The sequence below is a fragment of the Colossoma macropomum genome, unplaced genomic scaffold (genome assembly GCF_904425465.1).
Source record: "Colossoma macropomum unplaced genomic scaffold, Colossoma_macropomum, whole genome shotgun sequence".
Taxonomy (NCBI): Eukaryota; Metazoa; Chordata; class Actinopteri; order Characiformes; family Serrasalmidae; genus Colossoma; species Colossoma macropomum.
This window is the reverse complement of record NW_023494798.1, coordinates 6,720,657-6,735,247: the sequence shown is the minus strand read 5'-3', so window position 1 is coordinate 6,735,247 and position 14,591 is coordinate 6,720,657. Positions and strand designations below refer to the sequence as shown.

Below are 14,591 nucleotides of genomic sequence, written 5' to 3'. Positions count from 1 at the left end.
CAATATTTTTCCTTTAAGAGTACATGTAAAGAAAGCATGAATTTAATTATAGCAGATAATCTAAAGTTTATTGACACTTACATAAAAAGATTGCCTAAAATACTAAAAAAAAAATAGAAAACCTTATAAAACAGTTCATAAAGCTGGATGAAATTATATATATTTACAAATATAAAAATAAAAGAGAGTTTGTCACAACTGTGTGATGGAGAGGATGATGTACTCTTTGATTGAAAGTTTCATACACTGTAAAAAGTGGCTCGTCAGATCTACTTAAAAAAAATACTTCATGTGGTAAAAAGCAATACAACTATATTTATTCAACTCAAACAATTAATTTGATTTGAAAGAACTGTTCATTCAAAGTCTTTGAATAAGTTGAATAAAACTTGTTAATTTACTTGTAACCACATGAAGTAAGTTTTAAGTAGATCTGAAGAGCCACTTTTTACAGTACAATAAGTCGGCACATTTTAGATATTGTCTTTGATCCAGCCTTCATATTACTTTTTCTACCTATTTCAGTTCATCAAAGAGCCTAAGAGGGCACTTTACCCATAAGGTGTTTCTTGGTATTCTGCTCTGGCCTAAACATGATTATGAAACACTTGGGAGCAAAAATACAAGCAATCAAACCAAAGCTTGAGGCCAGAATAGCAAATATCTCTACAGCTACAGTGAACTTTCCAGGAGAGCTGACATAAGCTGGGATAAAGGTAACCCACACTGCACAGAATATCAGCATGCTGAATGTGATGAACTTGGCTTCATTAAAGTTATCAGGCAGCTTCCGAGCTAGAAAAGCCAAAATAAAACACAAAAGAGCAAGAAATCCTATATAACCCAGCACAGCCCAGAAACCTATAGCTGAACCTAATCCACATTCCAGGATTATCCTTTCCTTGTATTGCCTTAGATTTCTTAATGGGAGAGGAGGAGATATTGTTAACCAAAGCACACAAATAAGAACCTGTATGAGAGTGAAGGTGAGAACACTGAGTCTCTGCTGTGGAGGCCCAAACCATTTCATGGCATTACTGCCTGGAAGTGTAGCTCTGAAGGCCATTAACACCACTATTGTTTTCCCCAGAACACAGGAGATGCAGAGGACGAAGATGACCCCAAACGCTGTGTGGCGCAGCATACAGGACCACTCAGAGGGCTGACCAATGAAAGTAAGTGAGCAGAGGAAACACAGAGTCAGTGAGAAGAGCAGCAGGAAGCTCAGCTCTGAGTTGTTCGCTCGGACGATGGGAGAATTTCTGTGTTTGTAGAAGACAGCAGTCACACATACAGCTATGAAGGCCCCAGTGATGGAGAATGCTGTCAGGATGATGCTCAGAGTGTCGTCCCAGAACAGAAACTCCACAGGCTTGGGGAGGCAGCTGTCTTGTTGAGTGTTGGGCCAGAACTCAGAAGGGCAGCGAACACAGTTCAAAGAGTCTAAGGGATTTGAAAAGCACATTCAGAATCTTATATCTGAAACAACCACAAAGGAATGAAAATAACCAAACTATGACTGTCCCCAGGAAAAGTGCTCACTGTTCAGTAATACACAACCTGTCTTGTTACTGATCTCTCCTTCTGCGCATGGTATACAGTCATAGCAGCAGACTGGCTTTCCTTTCTGCACAGCCTTCCTGGTTCCCTGGAGGACAGCTCTCACTGCACACAGATCTTGGCACCTGAAATATATTAGACAAACAGAAATAATTCATAGTTTGTCAAAAAAAAAAAAAAGGTCAGAATTGGTAACTTTTGATTTTGTAGAGTCATTTTTGGAGTTCTAATTATAAAGCACTGTACATGACAGATTAATTCAAAATCCAAAAAGATTTTTGAATAAATTTTGTATCTCCTGTAGACAGAAAGCTTTGGTTTATGATAATTAGCTTTTCTTTTACAATTTTTATCAGTTTTCATCAGATTTTTAACTATTGGTCACATGGTTTTTTCATGCTAAAGTTTAGGTGTTGATGTTTATTGCAGATAATTATTATGGTGACAGTTTATTTTGAGTAATTTTGATGTTAAACTGGAGTTTAACTGGATTAGGTTTTGGGATGAGGTTCAGTTTAAGGTAAGGATTAAGGCCTGGGTTAAATTTTAGGTAAGAATGTGTAAGGATAGGTTTTGCTCAGTGGAAGTAAAATATTAAGTAGTAACATATGATACATGTCAAGTATCAACAGTACATCTTCAGGATATTTATGTCAATGTATTCAAATGCCTTACTACTGCGGCTTCTCTGATTGCTTGTCAATGTGTTACTAATAGTTTGTTATAAGTTTATTAGTCACATATAAAGACCTCTCAGGATGAAATGTTAACACCATAATCATCATGGACTGTGATTTGTTTTGCAGTTATAGCAATATAATGCTCCAAAATGCACTTCGTCATATTCTTTATAAACTTTCATATTTCATAAGCTACATGAAAAGGTGGGCGTCATATGAGAGCTGTAACTGTCTTCTTTCCAGTCAAACAGATGGGTGATGTAATTTTAAACTTTATAATAAAAAAAAAAAGCTGAACTCATTTTCTACTGAAAGTTTTCTCCACAAATCTGGGCTATAAACTATAAACAGATGGTGTCTCTTCAGTGATCTGCTCTGTAAAAATTATTTTTATAAAAAATACAAAGAGCGTCTACACGATACAAAAGATATTTGGTTTTCAGCAGTAAATTGTAAGCATATAGCAATATGTGTATGATCATAAAACACATGTTCTGTTAATTTGAGGAGAACTTTTACAAAAAATAAGTGAATAAAATAAAAATTTACTGAATAATTACTGAATAACAGTTACTGAATAATTTGCCTTATGATTTGGTCATGTAAATCTAGATGGACAAACAAAATATACCCATGAGCATAAGAGGTTAAGGCAACTTTTGCCAAAAAAGTATTCATTAATAACCTATGCAATTTTAAATGAAAGTACAGTAAAACTATAATTACATTAAATTAATTAATTAGTGAAACGAATGAATATTTTGAGTTGAATCAGCTGAATATGTGTGTCACTTTCTCAGCCCTGTAATATATAAATAAATAAAAATTGGTATGATGGTTGAAACTGTTTTTATGAATGTTGCACTTTTTTTTTTACTTTTTGAAAGCCATTTTAAGCTGCCATTAATGTAACTGTTTGCCTTAATTATTTTGAGTTCTAGTGATAAGGGTTTACATTGATAGAAAAAGATTGAGTGTTGTGCTGTACCTCAGTCTGTCCGCCCATCCAGCTAATAGCTCTGCTCATACTGAACTCCTGGCCTCTTGGTCTGGATGAGTCATAGTGGCCCACTGTGATGAAATCTATGTTGCCGTCTTCCTTAACCTGCCAGTTTATGAGCTCGTAGACGGCCACAGGATCACCACTGGAATCAAACGAGACCTGAAAACCATTCTTTGTAGTGAAGTTCACTCTTTTGAGCTGGTCGAGTATCTGCAGTGGAACATAAAACTGTGAACGGAGCTATGATTTTGAAATGTGTTCAATTGTGTGAAGGCATCACTAAAAATATTAATTTATCCTTGGTGAATACTGATATAGTGACACACTGTGAATAAATATGTGGGACATTCCACAATTGTGGTGACAAATGGTGGCTTACATCTTGGAAGCCTCAAAAATAAGCTAAAAATAAAAGGAAAGCACAGAAAAGCGATGTCTACTGTTTCATTTTTATGCTTCTAAATTAATCTGTAAAAAGTAAGATTTTAAAATGTTTATTTTAGTGAGTTTTTGTAATATGATGCACGAAAAATGGTATGTCACAGCAGTAGCTTCACAGATGCTCAAATAATATTGTTATGAGAGGCCAAAATTTCGATGCTTGCTTGTCAGTTTTATCTATGAAAATTTGTAAATATTTTAAATTTGCAATTCTTGTAAACGTATGAAACAGTCTTATAATAAATTTTGTCCACATTTTGTTCGTGATGATACAGAAATAACATGTCATTAAGTAAAACAAGTCTTTTTAATGACTTATTGCAAGGATATTTGATCAATTTGGCTAACACACTAATACATTGGTGTTACGCATGAAACAATAAGCGATATTTAATTGGAAACAGAATAACAATGTGCGCTGCTTTTCCCCGCAATGCAGAACAACTCAGATGCCCAAATTCTAATAAATGACAAGGTATTTTACATATTAAATGTACACAAAAACATGAGGCTTATTCCATTCTAATGCACGACAATGTATTTAAAAGGTATTTTTTAAATGTATGAGTTAAATACCTGCCATGGTGTGAATTTAGCGCTCTTGTCACACTGAGTGTCATTACAGATAACACCGTGGATGGCATGCGCTATGGCATACGTAGCTTTGTACACCAGGTTAGTTGCGCGGAGCTGCGACGTGTCTGTATATGGGTTCTGCAGCACGCGAATATCCTCGCTGCCGTCACATTCCCGCGCGTCCCCTGAGGAGCCTTTTAGGCTACAGCTGAACGAGCTCTCCCAAAACTCCGTTAGCAGAGGTGATTTCAGTGCTTGTTCTGGAGAGAGATCCAGAAGAAACTCACGTAAACCTGGAATCACTGAGCGGGGGATCCCAAATCCTATCGCCCCAGCGCACAAGTTAAAGCGTAGGATATCTGGATCTATGATCCACGCTTCGCTGCCGATCCACTGAAGGGGAGGCGGCGGCTGCCTTGTCAGTTCCTCCAGCAGAAATTTCATGTCACCTGAAGTAAGAAACGCTACTATTACCCGGGCTGTTGATCTGCGGATGACGTTTGCCACTCTCTCCAGTTTACTGCGCGGTTGTGTTCTGTAGTAGGACTCGGAGTACTCCACACAGATGCCCAACTCCTGCGCAGCCTTTAGAAACGACGCCATTCCATAATTTCCATAGTCTGTGTCGCTGCGCACTGCCCCAATCCATGTCCAGCCAAAATGCTTGACCATTTTTGCTAGTGCGGCCGCTTGGTGGTGGTCACTTGGTATGGTCCTGAAGAAGGCAGGATACTGATGCTTATCGCTCAGACACGCGCAAGTGGCGTAAAAACTCACCTGTTATTCAGTACGGAAAATGAGAAAGAAGCGTTATTTGAGAAACTTGACTGAATTCTAATCTTTATTTAGAGGCTGTGATATAGTTCTTCAGTTATTTCTAAAAACAAAAAGTTAAGGTTGCACCATTTATTACAGCCTACAGTCACCTGTGGAATTCCAAAAAGACCCAGCATTCTAGTCATAGTCATTGTGGAGGTTGAAGTAGAATCTCCCACGACAGCAGGAACAGCTGCAGCTGCAGATTTTGAACAGGAATCAGTATCATTGAAAAATGGTTCCATGCCGTTTGCAAAATGTAATGCAACTTTGATTGCCATCGGTACGGCACCGCACGAGTCATGTATCTCGTAGCCTAATGTGATTCCCGGCAGGAGATCTGTTCTGTTGTTTATCTCGTGGATGGTGAACTCCATGGCACGAGCGAAGCGCAGCCCCCTGAAATACATACTGTTCAGAAACACAAGACATGATAAAACATTCACTCAAAATTAGAGTTTCTTTAATTTGCTAAAGGCTTTTAGACGTCACTAACTCAATACGTAGCGCTGGACTGCAAAATAATGACAATTTGATCTTTTTTTTTCAGTAATTTCCTCTGAAACTCTTTTCTTCCTACTCACAGACGGACCTCCCAGAGCACTGTGGCTGCAGTGGCTGTCTCGTGTAGGTGTTCTGCTCTGATTTTGTGGTGAAATGAATAGCAGAAATCCCTCCGATTATAAAATCTCCATTCATTGAAAAACTAGGCACTTGAGGTTCAGCCCACAGCCTGCAGCTGACCGGGTCAGCGTTACAAGCTGCTGGACTGAGCCCAATTATCCACAGCATTGATACAAATGTAATCAGTCTTGAAATGAGCTGCATTGCGTGCTCGATTGTTCCCAGCTCTCTGAAGGCCAGGGTGACTGCATTTAAATAGCCATCTTGTTATTATGCCCGGCGGGCGTCACTTCGTACTCAGGAGGCTGATTATGTCTTGAATAATAATTATAATGATGGACATAACATTTGTATTTGTGCGTCTCTGGTGTATTGTAGGGTGTCAAGTATGCAGTCAGGGCTGTTTGCGCTGAACCTTGGCGTTTCTCTATTTTCTCTATATTTTAAATTTTAGCCAATTTCTTTAGGTGATATCCAGCGCCACTGTAACCACAATATTCATACTAAAGTTTGTCTTTTTATGGTTTGAACCGATGAAATACCATTTGAGACCTATATTACATACTCAAATAACGCTGACAATTAGAAAAAGGCAAACTTTGCGCATATTCAAATTTGGGTTAAGCGTGCTTATCGAGGAGATACTAAAGCTACGAACATGTATTAGTTCCAGACGTGAAGGTGGTGTTTTTGGTGTGTCTAAGTTATCCGGGACATTTAACTTGAACATTTTGTCTTGCACAAAATCTCTGAAGAATAGTATTAAGTCTAGTTTCACTGTTTGACCGTTATTTGCAGCCTCAAACTTTACTTTTGCCATTTTAAAATATAAGCAAAAAATGAAATGTAATATGAGGGCAGTAATAAGTAACAACTATGAAAACCCCATATGTCATTTAGAGGTGTAGTTTCATGCCACACATTGTGCATCTCAAGTGGTACAGCGAGCTACATCGGTTCTTTTTTTTTCCTTTTCGGCGAAAGATTTCTTGCTGTAATATGTTGCCGACCAACTGAACAGTTTTTCGTATGAAATACCACAAAGTACTCCTAAAGGTTTGACTATTTCCATGCATAAAGGCTAATAAGCTGTTCTTTTATCAGAATTTCATCTGTGAATGTGAGGGAGGCAGTTTTCTGTCGAGATTTAAGTGTCGAACTCCGGTGAGTTGAGGCACAAGTTCTCTGTTTTGCTAGTCTGTAGCTACCATGAAGGGAGAATACACCACACTTGCTGAGTTCTAAGTAAATTAGATTTTTAGGTATCAGGTATTTCGTGGGATTAATGGTTGTAGTACAGCTGCATTGTGATTGACCTGATTTTGGTATTAGAATGTTCATGTTAAGAAATGTTTCTAATAGTAATTTAATTTAAATTCATGTTAGTGTTATATGTTAAACATGAGGCATAAAAAAGGAACATATTACAGAAAAGTGGAAAAAAAATAGTAATCCATTTATCACTGTTAAAATACAAATGTTGTTGAGATGTTTGGTAATTTATGACATGGTTATTTTTCCACTTCTGTTAAAAAAAGCATCAATTTTGTGGACTGGCCTGCACAGAGTCCTGACCTCAACCCCATCGAACACCTTTGGGGTGAACCAGAATGGAGATTGCAAGCCAGGCCCCCTTGTTCAACATCAGTGTCTGACCTCTGACACTTCTCTGTATGAATGGGCAAAAATTCCAACACACTTCAGAATCCTGTAGATAGCTTCCCAGAATAGTGGAAGTTGTTATAGCTGCGAAGGGGTGGAGTGTTGGGAAGAGTTCCATATTAATATCTATGGATTAAGAATGAGACGTGTGTGTAACGTGTAGGTGTCCCAATACTTTTGGCCATGTAGCGTGTCAGTGACTCAGTGTTATCACAAATCCCAACTTGAATCCATGCCCCATGCCCCATATCAGCTTCCCATCCCGAATAAGGAGGCACGATTGCTAAAGGGACACAACCTCAGGAAAGAGCTGGGGGGAGTCCATTGCCACGGACCAGGCAACCCACGGCACTTGTGATGGACACGATGATGGACATACCGAAACCCTGGCTTCGGAAAGATTGCGGCCTGGGTGACGTGGCTCATATCAGAGTCTTTGTTCACCGCGTATGGGCCACTGGGATGGCTGATCCTTATGGTGAGGAAAGTGTAACATCCATCACAGGCTTTGTGTTTCAAGGTGAGCTCAGGTGTTCACTGTCAGTTGGTGTTGTACGGCTGTTGGTGACCTTTCCCACTGTGTTTGCTGTGAGGCAGTAGCCTTTTCTGCTTTGATCAATAAAAACATAATTTTCAATGAGCAGAACAGTGCCGTCTGGTTCTGGTTCTTCTTCTGCGGCAATGTTACAACAAGCAAAACTTACTAGGTTTTGAACTTGGCTTCTGTGAAGACTTCAAAGGGAAAATTTACATTACCTGATTTAAAGTAATAGTGCATCATTTTTGTTATTCAGTTTCAATTAAAAAAAGATTCACATTTTATTTATATAGGTAAGTGTGAAAACGTTTCTTATTAGCAGACCTTTGGCTCAAATATGACATCAAATATTTTGCACTCAAATGACAGTTTTCATGCAATGACCCTTTGGTGTGTGGGAAGGTTAGCACTAACTAACTGCTACTTTAAAAGCTAATTCACTAGTTCACAAGTTACTTTTCATTCTCCACTTTTGCAAACTACATCCAAACTGACAAAAAGGCAGGGAGTGGTATGTTCATTGAACGTCTGCTTTATGTGGGAGAACAAAGGCCTCAGTTGTTTTTGAAGTGTTTCGTGTTAATGTTGTTGGATAGAGAAAGCTTTGATAAGCTTGCCTTAATGCTTGTAGTATAATCAGACCATTCTGTCAATGGAAGACATCAGAGTCTTCTATGATGAAATGAGCTTGAAGAATTTTGAAATAATTGCACAATCTGTTAGTTTATTGACTTCACATAAACTTGAACAGGAAGGTACGTAAAATAACCATGAAGACAAGGTCTTCATTTCCATGTAAAAACTTTAACAAATAATGGAAAATACACAAAACCAAATACAAAAAAGGAAAAGAACATGGCCAAGTGATGCTGTAAACATAGGTTTTACGAAGTACAATGTAGAAATATTGATATACAAAAAGTGATGACATCATAATAGAATGTGGATGTAGAATGCCAATGAGAAGTAGTAGTGCTGCATTTATATTAAAACAATAGATGGTTGATGACAAATAGAACATTCCATTGTTTTCAATGGATCAGTGAAGGAAAATTCCACTAGCACAATGTAAGCATAGCAGAGATAAGAGGAACGTTCTGTCAGCAGTTCAGTTTTCCCAACTATTGCCATTATACCAGGCAGATATTTCAAAGAGCATCTCAGTATCACATAACAGAAATTAATATAGCATTGACATTTCCAGCTTAAATAAACAAGCAACATAATGCTCTCATAATGGCATTATTCATTGCTGTAACCCTTTATCATTAAAGTGGTACAAAGTGGTGCATTTAAGTCATGAAAATCCTACTTATATTTGCTGTGGAAAAAGGTTTCATCTACAAAATGGTAAATTTCCAAAAAGGAAAAATTTTGAAATTGTGATGGAGTTTGTGTAGCAAGCTTGTTTTCCAAGTAATTTTGGACCATTTCTTTTGGCTCGCTCATCATGAAATTTTAACAAAATGCAAAGGCTAAGAAGCGGTTTAAATCTATTTAAAATGAGGAAAAGTGTTGAAAATTGGGAAGGACAAGGCTTTTGTGCGACAATTAAACTTTCCAACATAAAGAGTTTAATTAAAAAAACATATTAGAAAAGCTGCAGTGTACATATAAACCCATACATGAATCAGAACATTTTATGTACGGTGCTAAACCATAGTTCTACATATATAATATGTGTGAGAGTCTCAAAGAGATTTGGATGGTACTTTACCCATAAGATGTTTCTTGGTATTCTGCTCTGGTCTAAACATGATTATGAAACACTTGGGAGCAAAAATACAAGCAATCAAACCAAAGCTTGAGGCCAGAATAGCAAATATCTCTACAGCTACAGTGAACTTTCCAGGAGAGCTGACATAAGCTGGGATAAAGGTAACCCACACTGCACAGAATATCAGCATGCTGAATGTGATGAACTTGGCTTCATTAAAGTTATCAGGCAGCTTCCGTGCTAGAAAAGCCAAAATAAAACACAAAAGAGCCAGAAATCCTATATAACCCAGCACAGCCCAGAATCCTATAGCTGAACCTAATTCACATTCCAGGATTATCCTTTCCTTGTATTGCCTTAGATTTCTTAATGGGAGAGGAGGAGATATTGTCAACCAAAGCACACAAATAAGGACCTGTATGAGAGTGAAGGTAAGAACACTGAGTCTCTGCTGTGGAGGCCCAAACCATTTCATGGCATTACTGCCTGGAAGTGTAGCTCTGAAGGCCATTAACACCACTATTGTTTTCCCCAGAACACAGGAGATGCAGAGGACGAAGATGACCCCAAACGCTGTGTGGCGCAGCATACAGGACCACTCAGAGGGCTGACCAATGAAAGTAAGTGAGCAGAGGAAACACAGAGTCAGTGAGAAGAGCAGCAGGAAGCTCAGCTCTGAGTTGTTTGCTCGGACGATGGGAGAATTTCTGTGTTTGTAGAAAACAGCAGCCACACATACAGCTATGAAGGCCCCAGTGATGGAGAACACTGTCAGGATGATGCTCAGAGTGTCGTCCCAGGACAGAAACTCCACAGGCTTGGGGAGGCAGCTGTCTTGTTGAGTGTTGGGCCAGAACTCAGAAGGGCAGCGAACACAGTTCAAAGAGTCTAAGGGATTTGAAAAGCACATTCAGAATCTTATATCTGAAACAACCACAAAGGAATGAAAATAACCAAACTATGACTGTCCCCAGGAAAAGTGCTCACTGTTTAGTAATACACAACCTGTCCTGTTACTGATCTCTCCTTCTGCGCATGGTATACAGTCATAGCAGCAGACTGGCTTTCCTTTCTGCACAGCCTTCCTGGTTCCTGGAGGACAGCTCTCACTGCACACAGATCTTGGCACCTGAAAGACATTATACATACACAAAGAAATATATAGTTTATTTAAAAGATTAGCTGAGCATTGCAGTGCTGTACACAGACCAATTTTTGTACTACATAGCTAAACCCAATGTTTAAATAACATTTACTGAACTGAGTGCAAAAAAACAACAAAATATTCCAAAGTCAGGCTAAAGTTCAGTATTTTCAACAGTTTATTTATTTATTTTTTTTATTTATTTATGAGTTTGTGGTACTTAATATAGTGGTGGTGTATCTGAAGCTTTAATTAAAAAAAAAACTATGATTTAACAATTAGCATTGATTTTTTTTTTTCTTTCTGTTAATCATCTCATTTTTTTCAAGATTTTTATTATTTCAACAACCTTGGGATTATAATGTGCTGACTTCATGATAAAAATTAGATCTTCAAGTTTATTTTATGTAATGATTATTTAAACAACCGTGGTGCTTTTGTTGCATTTTATCTGTCCAGAATGTATTATTACTATTAAGGATAATAAAAATACAAAAGCAATAAAACCCTTTGTCACCATTTGCATTTATTTATTTACTTATTTATTTATTCATTTACCTATTGTTGTTATAAGGAGCAGTATAGGTATCTTTGATGTTAGATGATCTTTTACTGCTGCCATTAACCAAGTGTTTACAGCAACGCACCTAATTAATTTAAATTGTTTTTAAAGAATCTTTCCATGTTTTAAAAAAAAAAGTTTTTTTCTTTTGCGTTTGTGGTAATTTATATGAGGTAATCGTCATCAGTAATAACTTATGTCATAGTTCAATAATAACCTACGAATTCCTTAGTTGAGATTCCTGTAAAAGTTTAATTAGTAAGTAACCAAACATTTGGAGTTGCATTATGTGAAAATAATTCGATCAATTTTCAGGCATTTAGGCAACAATGCTTTTGATTGCTGTCATTATTTCAAGTTTTCCTTGTTCAGGTTTACAGCAAATGCCAAAGACACTTTACCTCGGTCTGTCTCCCCATCCAGCTGACAGCCCTGCTCATACTGAACTCTTGGCCTCTTGGTCTGGATGAGTCATAGTGACCCACAGTCACAAAACCCAAACTACCATCTTTATCAACCTGCCAGTTTATGAGCTCATAGACGGCCACAGCATCTCCACTGGAATCAAACCAGACCTGAAAACCATTCTTTGCAGTGAAGTTCACTCTCTTGAGCTGGTCGAGTATCTGCAGTAGCACAGTAAAACTGTGAATGGGAATGTATTTTGAACTATGATCAAATATTTAAATGCATTACTATAAATACTAAATATTACTGATTAATATTTATATGGTGACTTGTGATATTTACCACTTCACCATTATGGTGGCAGATTGTGTCTCAGAACTTTAAAACCATGAAAATTAGAATGAACCATAGAAAACATGTGCATTTATGTCCGCATAAGAATATCACAGCAGTGGCTTAAATTTGCTCAAATATAATTTTCATGAAAGGCCACAATTTCGATGCACTAAATACAAAATTATGTCTCATCATTTTCGTCAGTGATGAAATAGAAACAAAGTATCAGTAAGGGAAAACAAAGGAAGCTCTTTGTGTAATTACTTCTTGTAGGGATATATTGGTGAAAGACACAAACACGATTAGTGAAATCTATCTTTATATTACTGATAATTTTGGCTAAAAGACGAACACCTTCATGTGTCGAAAAACAATTTGTCTTTTTAAGTGATTTTCAAATTGGAAAACACTGACGCGAACACTGTTTTCAAACATATCAGTTTTATACCTGCCATGGTGTGAATTTAGCGCTCTTGTCGCACTGCGTGTCATTACAGATAACACCGTGGATGGCATGCGCTATGGCATACGTAGCTTTGTACACCATGTTAGTCACGCGCAGCTGCGACGTGTCTGTATATGGGTTCTGCAGCGCGCGGATATCCTCGCTGCCGTCACATTTCCGCGCGCCCCCTGAGGAGCCTTTTAGGCTACAGCTGAACGAGCTCTCCCAAAACTCCGTTAATACATGTGAATTCAGTGCTTGTTCTGGAGAGAGATCCAGAAGAAACTCACGAAGACCTGGAATCACTGAGCGGGGGATCCCAAATCCTATCGCCCCAGCGCACATGTTAAAGCGCAGAAACTCTGGATCTATGATCCAGGTTTCGCTGCTGATCCACTGAAGGGGAGGCGGCGGCTGTTTTGCCAGTTCCTCCAACAGAAACCTCATGTCGCCTTCGTGAGCAAACGTTACTATTACCCGGGCTGTTGATCTGCGGATGACGTTTGCCACTCTCTCCAGTTTACTGCGCGGTTGTGTTCTGTAGTAGGACTCGGAGTACTCCACACAGATGCCCTCCTCCTGCGCAGCTTTTGGAAACGACGCCATTCCATAATTTCCGTAGTCTGTGTCGCTGCGCACTGCCCCAATCCATGTCCAGCCAAAATGCTTGACTATTTTTGCCAGTGCAGCCGCTTGGTAGTGGTCACTTGGTATGGTCCTGAAGAAGGCAGGATACTGACGCTTATCGCTCAGACATGCGCAGGTTGCGTAGTAACTCACCTGTTATTCAGTATAGAAAAGGAAAAAGAAGCGTTATTTGATACGTCTGATTGAAGACCAGCGCTCATGCATGCGACATGAAAAGATTCTTTAGTCATTACTAAACACAAACATTTCAGTTTGCTCTGTTAGATGCAGCCTGCACTTACCTGTGGAATTCCAAAAAGACCCAGCATTCTAGCCATACTAATTGATGTGGTTGAAGCAGATTCTCCCACGAGAGCAGGAACAGCTGCAGCTGCAGATTTTAAACAGGAATCAGTATCATTGAAAAATGGTTCCATGCCGTTTGTAAACTGAAATGCAGCTTTCATTGCCATCGGTACGGCACCGCACGAGTCGTGTATCTGGTAGCCTAACTTAATTCCCGGCAGGAGATCTGCTCGGTTGTTGATCTCGTGGATGGTGAACTCCATGGCACGAGCGAAGCGCAGCTCCCTGAAATTCATACTGTTTAGAAAAGCTTAACACAAAATGAATACACTTTATTTTCCCAAGTACTTTTAGACGCCACAAACTCAATAAGTAGCAAGGACTACAAAAAAGTTAATAAAGTATTATCATTTATCTGTATTGCTCGCTACAACAGTTCAGTTCACGCTTAGAGACACACCTCCCAGAGCACTGAGGCTGGAGTGGCTGTATGGTGTAGGTGTTCTGCTCCGATCTCATGGTGAAATGAATAGCAAAAATCCCTCCAATTATATAGTCTCCATTCATTGAAAGACCAGGCATTTGAGGCTCAATCCTCAGCCTGCAGCTGACTTGGTCAGCTTTACAAGCTGCTAAGCCGAGCCCAGTTATCCACAACATTGATATGAATGTCATCAGACTTGAAGTGAGCTTCATGGTATGCTCGGTAGTTCCCAGCCCACTGAAAGCTAGAATTGATGCATTGAAATATCTTACCTTCTTATTATGTCCTATAGGTGTGAGTTAGGACTCAGGAGGCGTGGTTATCTCTTGAATATTAATTACAATGATTGTCACAGCTTTTGTATTTGTGTGCCTCTGCTGTATTGAAAGGTATCATTGAGGTTGAGCTAAAATACTTGCAAGCCTGATCATCTCCATAATTTATACACTCAGAGCTGTTGGCATTGAACAGGGACATGTCTCAGTTATCTGCAATTCAGACTTTGCATTTAATTTGGTGATATCCAGTGCCACTTTAACCACAATAAAATTCATGCTAAAATTCATGCTAAAACCATTTTACAATGCTGAAATTGGAGACCACTTAAACCAGAATTAGAGACCACTATTACACATTTAAACAAATTTGACATTGTGAAATAC

General features: G+C 38.6%; 1 protein-coding gene and 1 pseudogene across 1 annotated transcript; both read right to left on the bottom strand.

Annotated features, from left to right (window-relative positions):
- Positions 1-529: 529 nt before the first annotated feature.
- LOC118818048 lies at positions 530-5,904 on the bottom strand (annotated as a pseudogene).
- Positions 5,905-9,591: 3,687 nt separating this feature from the next.
- Positions 9,592-14,141, bottom strand: LOC118818103 (extracellular calcium-sensing receptor-like). The gene is made up of 6 exons (XM_036585231.1): positions 13,906-14,141; positions 13,442-13,742; positions 12,516-13,292; positions 11,725-11,949; positions 10,623-10,746; positions 9,592-10,505 (listed from the first exon to the last, which is right to left on the bottom strand). Exons 1-6 carry the CDS (start codon positions 14,139-14,141, stop codon positions 9,592-9,594), a joined length of 2,577 nt encoding a protein of 858 aa, XP_036441124.1.
- Between the last annotated feature and the right edge of the window lie 450 nt (positions 14,142-14,591).

Bases quoted from the DNA above. Each gene is read 5' to 3' on its own strand.
- LOC118818103 (XM_036585231.1), bottom strand. From the start codon at position 14,141: ATGAAGCTCACTTCAAGTCTGATGACATTCATATCAATGTTGTGGATA. The intron at 11,950-12,515 runs GTATAAAACTGA...GTGCTACTGCAG, and splicing joins CTAAATTCACACCATGGCAG to ATACTCGACCAGCTCAAGAG. The intron at 10,506-10,622 runs GTTGTGTATTAC...CAAATCCCTTAG, and splicing joins AGAGATCAGTAACAGGACAG to ACTCTTTGAACTGTGTTCGC.